The 10,337-nt window shown below is 42.5% G+C and overlaps 1 protein-coding gene across 4 annotated transcripts in view; it reads left to right on the top strand.

Annotated features, from left to right (window-relative positions):
• The window catches only part of CCDC146 (coiled-coil domain containing 146), a 130,194-nt gene that overhangs the window by 104,875 nt on the left and 14,982 nt on the right, over positions 1 to 10,337 (top strand). For all 4 annotated transcript variants that reach the window (XM_025192521.1, XM_025192519.1, XM_025192522.1 and 1 more), the window contains 4 exons: positions 1,938 to 2,026; positions 2,135 to 2,299; positions 4,079 to 4,303; positions 4,985 to 5,213. In XM_025192521.1, coding sequence (XP_025048306.1) covers positions 1,938 to 2,026; positions 2,135 to 2,299; positions 4,079 to 4,303; positions 4,985 to 5,213 — 708 coding nt within the window. The remainder of the gene's footprint in view (positions 1 to 1,937; positions 2,027 to 2,134; positions 2,300 to 4,078; positions 4,304 to 4,984; positions 5,214 to 10,337) is intronic.

The following is a 10,337-nucleotide window of genomic DNA, read 5'->3' as shown; positions in this document are numbered from 1 at the left end:
GAGGGGGAAAATGGGGAGGAGTAGGGTGGGGAAGGACTGCTCTGATATTGACACCTGTAGCTGGCCAGTGACAACCATCTGTCCCTGAGGACCCTTCCAACCCCAGTGCTGGGGAATCAAACGGGGGGGGCTGGGGAATTGAACTGGGGGCTGGGGTATCCCTGAACATTCCTCTAGTTCCTGGTTCAATTCCCCAGCTCCCTGATCTTTCCCCCAGCTCTCTGATTGCTTCCCCCAGCTCTTCCCAGGGGGCGCAGGCCCTCGGATGATGTGGAATGATAGCAGGCTCCTGCAGCCTGCTATTTCCCCAGCCAGCAGTGGCAGCCTGTTGAAACCCTGTGCAGATCCAGGGGCCCGCGCCCCCTGGGAAGAGCTGGGGGAATGATCAGAGAGCTGGGGATTGAACTGTGAGCTCTAGCTCCCAGGCAGCACACAGCGCACTGCACCTGCACGATGGTGCAGCTGCCATGTGGGTGCCAGGCGGGGGCCGTGATCCCTGCTGCCCTGCACTGTACAGGGGGGACTCTGCCATGAGCCCTCAGAGGCCCCAGTCGCTGCTGCCAGAGCTGGTGTGTGTGGGGCTTTATTTTTAAACTTCGCACTCACCGGCTGTGGAGCATGCAGATGACAGCATACTACTGCTGCTGGCTGGGGCCAGCACCAGCACCTGAATCTGCCTGGCACAGCCCACGCTGAGCACTGGGAAGAACCCAGTGCTGGCGCTGGCCCCAGCTGGCAGTGGCAGCTTGCTGTCACCCCATACGCAGATCCGGGGGCCTGCACCCCCCGGGAGAGCTGCGGGGTTGTGCCACATTCATACTTAATACAATTCCACAGGCCTCATAATTCTTAGATTCAACCAAAATGTTTTACTTTTCATGAAAGGAGCTTTGTGCCCTCAGTTCTCACTGAAGTCAGTGGGAATAGAGGACATTCAGCAATTCTCAGGAGTTAGCACCTGACATAGCTTTTCAAGTTTCATAGTTTCATAGTTTCAGGGTCGGAAGGGACCTAATAGATCTTCTAGCCCGACCCCCCGCCAGGGCGGGAGAACAACCCAAAAACACAAACAAAACCACTCCCCCTAAAAACAAAAACGGGACTCAAATGAGTCCAGCCAGGTAAGTATCCAGCCTCTTCTTAAAGATCCCCAGGGTAGGGGCCAGCACCACCTCCCTTGGAAGTTGGTTCCAGCTCCTAGCCGCCCTGACTGTGAAGTAGTTTTTTCGGATGTCCAATCTGTACCTCCTCTCCATCAACTTGTGCCCATTATTCCTTGTTATGCCAGCAGGGGCTAGGGGAAACAGCGTCTCCCCCAAACCCTTCTGGTTCCCCCTAGTGAGTTTATAGACGGTCACCAGGTCCCCCCTCAGCCTTCTCTTGTGGAGGCTGAATAGGTTCAAGTCCCGCAGTCTCTCACTGTAGGGTCTGCCCTGTTGTCCCCGGATCATGCGGGTGGCCCTCCTCTGGACCCTCTCCATGTTGTCCACATCCCTCCTGAAATGGGGCGCACAGAACTGGACACAATACTCCAGCTGCGGCCTGACCAGCGTCGCATAGAGGGGGAGGATCACCTCCCTGGCTCTACTCGAGATGCACCTGTGGATGCACGACAAGGTCCGTGCATCCACAGTGACTGTTAATTCTTAAGATGTATCATCAAATTATTATCTTAGCTATAATAATACAGTTAATGCTGTTGGATAAATGCATGTAAGTAGATTGTGCTCTCTAAACTTGCTAGTAAAATTTGAAAGGACTCTTATTTACCTCAAGATTTTATTTTTTCCTTTATATTTGTTCTTCCCTTAATGATCAAAGAGTAAAAAGCATGTTGTGTTAAATGAGATAAATAAGTATCTTCATCTGTATCAGTGTCTGAAATGTCATTACAAGTGTTGAAATATCTAAAATGTTCAATGCTGTTTATATTTCAGATCAGGCTCCAAAACATTATTAAAGAAATTAAAAAAAAAGATCTGGAAATAGGGGAATATAAGAAGAGGAAAAGAGATATACAAAGGCAGTAAGAACTATAAAATACTCTAGATGGAATATCATTTTTCTAAGGTAGTATCTCATTTAATTTATCTGTGTCTAATAATTATATTTATCTCCTTATTCATTTTTCCAGACTCACAGGATTTGCAAAAATATATGACATTATTCGAAATGAGAGAAATAAATGTGTAAATTTGGTGTATGCTGCTCGCCAGAAAACAACTGAAATTAAAGAGAGGGTTAAAATGCTAGATAATGAGATGGAAATTTTGAGGAATAGCGCTATAATTAAAGACAGGTAAGTGTAACAAAGAGGTCTTTAGAGATTATCAAATTCAGCCCTATAGTGAGGCAGAATTAAGTATACCTAGATCATGCCCAAGGAATATTGGTCTGCAAACTTACACTGCAAACCCCTAGTGAAGGAGATTCCACAATATCCCTAGGCAGCTTTTCCAGTGTCTCCCCATCATATAAGTCCTAAATGCCTTTATATCAAATTCATCTGACTTCTTCTTGTCTTTCCTTCAGTAACTATAAAGAAAAAATAATGTCCATCTTCTTTATATCAAACTTTTAGAATTGAAGAACTGTTATGTTCCTTCTCAGTCTTCTTTCCTAAATTAAGGAAATCCAGTTTCTTTAACTTTCCCTTACAAATCATGTTTCCTAAACTTCTTATCATCCTTGTTACTTCATCAACATTGAGTACAGCAGAATAATTAATTCCGGTGTCTAACCTACAACACTTCTATTATTAACTTAAAAAATGTGAAGTGTTTTTTGCAACATCACATCATTGTCATTTATCCTGTTCTTGCCCATTTGTATTTCTGTACCTGATTGCTCTTTGAAAATGTAGCAGTTTAAACCTCTTTTTATAAACCTGAATTTCATCTTATCCATTTCCAATAATTTCTCTGCTTTCTTACAATCATTCTGAAATCTGATCCTGTCCTCCAGAGTGCTTGTATCCCTTCCCAACTTAATGTCATTAGCAAATTTTACTGTTATACTTTCTGTTCTGTCATCCCAGTTATTAACTAAAGTATTGAATAGACTCAGGTCCAAGACAGACCTCTGCAGGACCCCATTTGAAATGCCCTCAATTTGACAGTAAACCAGATAACTACTGTCTGGGCATGTCTACTCGAGATGCTTAATGCACACTATTATAACACTGTGAAGTAGCGTGCCAGGGAAAACTGTGCAAATACACTTCTGCACAGTAGTATTAGGCTACTGCACAGTAAAAGTCATTAAAAAACCATGCAGCGGTGCTACTGTGCTGTAAGTGTAGTTACCGAGCATTTAGTTAGTACTTCATTAAGCAAGTACTAAACTAAATGTACAGTAACTACTGCGTGTTAATGACTATGTAGACGCGCCCTCTGAGAGTAATTTTTCAAACAGCTGTATGCCTACTTTATGGCAGTTACCATATTGTTCCAATTGTAAACTGACCTTTTCCCTCAAAATGAACCACAAAAATAACAGTTAACTTATATGCTTCTTTCACAGCATCTGATGAAGTGAGCTCAGGCTTGCAAAAGCTTATGCTGTATATACATCTCTGATTTACTCTGTGTGTGTGTGTGTGTGTGTGTGTGTGTGTGTGTGTGTACACACATAAGGGCTTAGTCCATCTGTCTGTCTATCTGTCCGTAATGCTCTTGGGGTGTGTGGCTCCTGGTGGGGCATGGCTCCAGCCAGTGATGTCAAGAATGCTCTAACTTACTCTTTGTTTTCCATGGCCCACTCTAGCAACCAGGAAGCAGAGAATTCCCATAGAATAGTGAACTCTGTTTACTTCTCTATGCCTCATACACCTCCTTTTCTGAGGCATTGGGAATAAGGTCACTAGATAGCCTTTAATATGTTCTGTACAAGCTAAAGAGACTTGTACAGAACATATTACACAGGATGTAACCTCTGGAGAATGTTTTTGTCTCCCTTCAATACTCCTCTGCAGTGGCCCAGAGTATAACAGATGATTAGGCTGAGGGTCTACTCTACTATATTTACTGAATTGAGATTGCAGTACTTTTTCCCATCTTCTCTGTTCCTTTTTTTAAAGAAAACTGCAGAAACGCAGTCTAAAGCATAAACATAATATTACAATCAAAGATAGCCTCCAAGGTGATGTTTGCAAAGTTACTGCTATTCTGCAAGAGATGAAAGAAAAGAAGGAGCAACACTTACTGGATGTTGACAGACTCACCAATATGTTGACCCACACTGAGGAAGAAATGTTACAACTACAAAAGAAATATGAAAGAGCTGTCCAGCATCGAAATGAGAGGTAAGACAAAGGATAAACTGGGCGCATCTACGTGAGATGGTAACTGCGCAGTAGCCGAATAATATTGTGCAGTAGCGTGTCACAGCACCAACAGTGCTAATACCCTACTGCACAGTATTATTAGGCTACTGCACAGCAGCATCATTTAAAAGGCATTTGCTGGTGCTACTGCACAGTGATTATACAAGTACTAAATAAATGCACATTAACCACTGTACAGTAGCATCTCATGTAGACCTTTGCTTCACTGACCTTTGCTGTTTCCATGATGTTTCATTTATTTAAAAGACTAACTAGCAAATGATGAAAGCTTCCATAACTATACTGATGTTATATTTTTGTTTCTAGATACCAAGTTGATGAATTTAAGTTTAAATTTTGACATGATTGTATTTGTCCTGGAACAGGCCTACCCTAAACCACCTTCATTTTAGTTTAGTTCTATGCATCAATGATACTTTAAAAAAAAGAGTGGCTTTCACCCAAGAATACTAGAATATTATGTTATAGAAATAGCAACATTTTCTATTTTCACAAACTATCACTGGCTCTAATCTAGCAATGTAAATTCCCCTAATCTAATAAAAAACCTGCTAGCAACATTCTTGAAGGGAAATATTAGGGAATATGAACAAAGATTTTAAAATCTACATTTAAGCTTCCATTTTGGGTTTATTGCAGTGGTGTTCTCCTCATAGAGCGAGAGGAAGAAGTATGCATTTTTTATGAGAAAATAAACATTCAGCAGATCACGAGTAGAAGCGGAAATATTGAGATTCAAAGCATGGATGAAAAGATCAGATTGCTAAAGCTGAAGATAGCTGAGAAAAAGAGGCAGATTGAGATCTGTCTGAAAATTCTACCAATGAAGAATGCCCTCGATGCAGATATGGTGGCACTTCAGATTCAGGTTGTTGGAAACCACTGACAATTTTTATTTGTATAATTTAAATATAGAATCATAGAAAATTAGCATGGAAAGGGACCTCAGGTCATCTAGTCCAACCCCCTGCTCAAAGCAGGACCATCCCCAACTAGATCATTCCAGCCAGGGCTTTGTCAAGCCGGACCTTAAAAACTTCCAAGGATGGAGATGCCACCACCTCTCTAGGTAACCTGTTCCAGTGCTTCACCACACTTCTAGTGAGAAAGCTTTTCCTAATATACAACTTAAACCTCCTTTGTTGCAACTTGAGACCACTGCTCCTAGTTCTGTCATCTGCCACCACTGGGAACAATCCAGCTCCATCCTCTTTTGAACCCCACTTCAGGTAGTTGAAGGCTGTATCAAATCCCCTCTCATGCTTCTCTTCTCCAAACTAAATAAACCCAGTTCCCTCAGCCTCTCTTCATAATTCATGTGAATTATTTTCATTGCTGTCTGCTGTACTCTTTCTAACATTACCACATCCCTTCTATAGTGGGGGGTGCAAAACTGGACACAGTACTCCAGATGCGTCCTCAGCAATGCAGAATAGAGTGGAATAATTACTTCCCTCGATCTGCTGTCAGCACTCCTACTAATGCAGCCCAGGATGCTGTTAACCTTCTTGGCAACAAGAGCACACTGCTGGCTCATATCCAGCTAATTGTCCACTGTAACCCCGAGGTCCTTTTCTGCAGAGCTGCTGCTTAGCCAGTCAGTCCCCAGGCTGTAGCAGTGCATGGGATTCTTGCCCCAAGTGCAGGCCTTTGCACTTGTCCTTATTGAACCTCATGAGATGTATTTACTTTGGGTCCAATCCTCCAATTTATTGAGGTCTCTCTGAATCCTAGCCCTACGCTCCAGCGTATCTACTACTCCCCTCAGCTTGAGGGCTGCTCACCTCCTCCCCAAACTGTGCTGCCTGCTGCAGTAGTCTGGGAGCTGACCTTGCCTGTGAAGACGTCAGTGAAAAAGGCATCGAGTACTGAAGCCTTTTCCACATCATTTGTCACTAGGTTGCTTCCACCATTCAGTAAGGGACCCAGATTTTCCCTGACCTTCCCCTTGTGCTGACATACTTGTAGAAACCCTTTTTTGTTACCTTTCATAGCCCTTGCTAGCTGCAACTCCAATTGTGCTTTTGCCTTCCTGACTTTATCCCTGCATGCCTGAGCAATATTCTTATACTCCTCCCTAGTTGTTTGTCCAAGCTGCCACTTCTTATAAGCTTCCATTTGGTATTCAAGCTCATTGAAGAGTTCTCTGCTAAGCCAAACCAGTCAGCTACCATATTTGCTATTCTTAGGTTTAGGTAAACTAACTGAATTATGCTTCCGATTGCTCCCTCTCCAAACTAAAAGGGCAGTGAACAAGGTTGTGGTCACAGTATGATCTATAAAGCCACAAATTGGTTTCCCTGTTCTTTTTATGAACGACTACATACACTTGATTCTATTCCAAGAAATGCAGAGCAGGGCGATCCATGGCTCGAACTTCTGGCAAGAACCCAACAGCCTAGCACGGGGTACATATGTTAAGCGTGCTGTTGCACGATCATTTCTCACATCAGTATGCACTACTTCCTAGTGTTTAGCATTTTGACAACATAGTTCAAAGAACAGGAGTAAACTTATTAGCATACTTTCAAAGGTCATCCCAGTGGATGCAACACAGCATATTTCAATTAAACAAAAACACTTACAACAGTAAGGATGGAGATTCTACCACCTCAGTGCTTTACCACCCTCCTAGTGAGAAAGTTTTTTTCCAATATCCAACTTAAACTTCCCTTGCTGTAACTTAAGACCATTGCTTTGGCTTGTATTATTCTGTGTTCTTATAAAAGAAATGAAATAATGTAATGGACATTTAAATTCACTGTAAAACAAAACCTATAGTATGAACAATAAGGTTGACACAAACCAATAAAACATTAAAGCAGCAATCCAAGGAAGCACTTGAGCAGGTGCATACTGTTAAGTACTTGAGCGTTTTAAATACTGCTTGCTCTTAAAGTTACTCACCTGCTTGAATGCTTTCTTTGAAGGAAGCCTGAGATAAAAAATCATAACGCACTACATATCAGTGTGGCTAAACTTTGGGATGATTAGGAATTATGAAAATAATATAGAAATGCATAGGGAATTAGTCAAAACTTCATTGAATAGTCATTCCACTTTTCTAAATAGTAGCTCAATTCACTGAGAATACTTGACCCTAAACCTACTCTGGAGACTATGCTGCCTACTGTTATATAATCCATGTACACTTTCAAACAAGAAACAGTGGAAGTTTTAGTTTTAGTTACAAAAAGACATTAAGCAACTACCAAATTTTAGAGTTCAGCATTGTAATGGACATTCTTCCCTTGCTTTTTAAAATGACTCATTATTTTTGACCTTCTCTCCAGCAGCTCATTTTTTCCATACATTTTCTTTTTGTTGATACGCAGAATTTAAATTTATGGTGTGCATCAGTACTGCTAGTAATTTCATAAACTAAAATTATGATTCACCGTCAGATAGCACATATTTATTACATTACTTCTGCTCTTCCAAGGAAGATGTGCATCCAATGAAGGGAATAAACTTGTGTGTGATGGTTTTCATAGAATTGTACAAGAGTGCTGTAATTAATGAAGTTATAGAGTAAAGTAATGAAAAGAGGGTGTGTGAAAATAGGGGCAAGAAAAGAAAGAGATGGTTTGGGATGAGATTTATGAATGAGTTTTAGAGTCAATGAGGCAAATACCATGACAAAACACATGGGTGAACATCCTGCTGCTTTCCCCTTTGTGACTTTCTTTGAAGCACAAAAGCTGTGTTAAAGGGAGTCTGCTGGCATCGATATTTTTCAGCATTTTTTTTAAGATTAGCATAAAATAAAAACAGAGGCATAACTAGAAAGTGTTATGCTCTGGATGGATGTTGCAGTGGAAGCCAGGCTAGTGACAGTAGCCTGGCAAGTGACAGTAGCTGCCATTCTTGCCTCCCCTCTTGGTTGGCACCCAGGGCTGGTGACCTGCTCACCCAACCCTACTTACACTATTAAAAAAAAAAAAAGGAAACTAGCATATATACCATGCTATTAAAGACTGGTTACTCTTTAAAATTTTTCTTAAACAGGAAATTGTTGCAGCAACCAATGATAAATTAGGTTTCAGCATTTTTAAAGCAAAAAGTTACTTACTGCATGTCAGTTGGCCCAACTCTTTTGCTCCTGTCTCTTTTTGCTATCTGAGTTAGCCCTTCTAAATTATTGTCTGGGGTGATCAGTGTTTTTGCTGCTGTTGTCCTTGTCAGGTGTTGTGGATGTTCTGTCAGTGCTGAAGTCTCAAAAACTACATTGCCAGCAAAGTCACAGCCAGGAGATCCCAACATTAATCTTGTCTTAAAGAATGACACAGGCTCCCTTTGGTGGCAGAGATTTGGCTAGGTTTATTGTCTATAAGCACAGCCCCAACATGCTTTGGTCTAACAAGTACATCAGACGAGAAGCCAAGACATTTACTAAGTTTTAGTTATGCGAAGAGTTCATGCATTGGTTTGCTGGTGAGACCTACACTGGCCAATGCTTTAGCAAAGTCTTTGTGTGAGCAGAATATATTGATCAGTACTCCAGTGAGTCCTACACTAACCTTTGGGGAGACATCTTCTCTATTTATTTTGTTTTAGCTGCTAAATATGATCCACATTCTTGGAAGAGGGCAGCTGCTGATTTTGAATGATTGAATATGGACTTAGACCTGCTCTTACAGCTTTGGTTCAAACTCATAAACATTCTATTACCTGGTTCCCATTCAGATGTACGAAGTGCCTTGCAAACGCTGTCATTCACCCATGATTTCAGTTCACTAAACCTAGGCTACCCTCAGCCTTGTAGCCAATCCCCAATACAAATTCAGCTCAGAACCTGTCCCTAGTCTCTTGGAAGAATGGTCTTATGACTAAGGTGTTGCTCTAGAGCTTAGGAGAGCTAGGTTCAGTTCCTTGTTCTGACACAGTTCTTGGACAGAATCAGAAAACAGTAGCCTTGCCCATGTCACCAAACTTTGGGGAAAAGCATCCACACCTGAAGACAGGAGGGCAATCCAGGCTGACCTGGACAGGCTCAGCAAATGGGCAGACGAGAACCTGATGGTGTTTAACATTGAAAAATGCAAGGTTCTCCACCTTGGGAGGAAAAACCCATGGCATGCTTATAGGCTCAGCAGTGGTTCACACTATGGACGAAAGGGACTTGGGGGTCATGACTGACCACAAGATGAACATGAGCCTGCAGTGCGATGCTGCGGCTAGTAAAGCAACCAAAACGCTGGCTTGCATCCACAGATGCTTCTCAAGCAAATCCTGGGACGTCATTCTCCCCTCGTACTTGGCCTTGGTGAGGCCACAGCTGGAGTACTGCGTCCAGTTTTGGGCTCCACAATTCAAAAAGGATGTGGAGAAGCTGGAGAGAGTCCAGAGAAGAGCCACGCGCATGATCAGAGGTCAGAAAACAGACCCTACGATGACAGGCTGAGAGCTACGGGGCTCTTTAGCCTGGAAAAGCACAAGCTCAGGGGAGATCTGATGGCCACCTATAAGTTTATCAGGGGTGACCACCAGTATCTGGGGGAACGTTTGTTCACCAGAGCGCCCCAAGGGATGACGACTAGGTCGAACGGTCATAAACTACTACAAGACCATTTCAGGCTGGACATAAGCATTTCTTTACTGTCCGAGCCCCCAAGGTCTGGAATAGCCTGCCATCGGAGGTGGTTCAAGCACCTACATTGAACACCTTCAAGAGTAAATTGGATGCTTATCTTGCTGGGATCCTATGACCCCAGCTGATTTCCTGCCCTTCGGGCAGGGGGCTGGACTCGATGATCTTCTGAGGTCCCTTCCAGCCCTGTCTATGAAATCTATGAAATGTCACGTAAACCCGAGTCTTCAAATATGTCTCAGTGTTGAACTCCCGCTGAATTCACCACCTAAACCCTAATTTCTCCATCCATTATCTGTGAAATGGACATTTCCTTCCTTCCACCTTGTCAAGTCTATTTAGATTATATGACTTTTCAGGACAGATTTCTCTCTTACAAACACCATAAAATCCTAATTCCTG

The sequence above is a fragment of the Alligator sinensis genome, unplaced genomic scaffold (genome assembly GCF_000455745.1).
Source record: "Alligator sinensis unplaced genomic scaffold, ASM45574v1 scaffold896_1, whole genome shotgun sequence".
Lineage (NCBI taxonomy): Eukaryota > Metazoa > Chordata > Crocodylia > Alligatoridae > Alligator > Alligator sinensis.
Note: the sequence above shows the minus strand (reverse complement) of the source record. Positions and strands in the feature narration are given on the sequence as shown.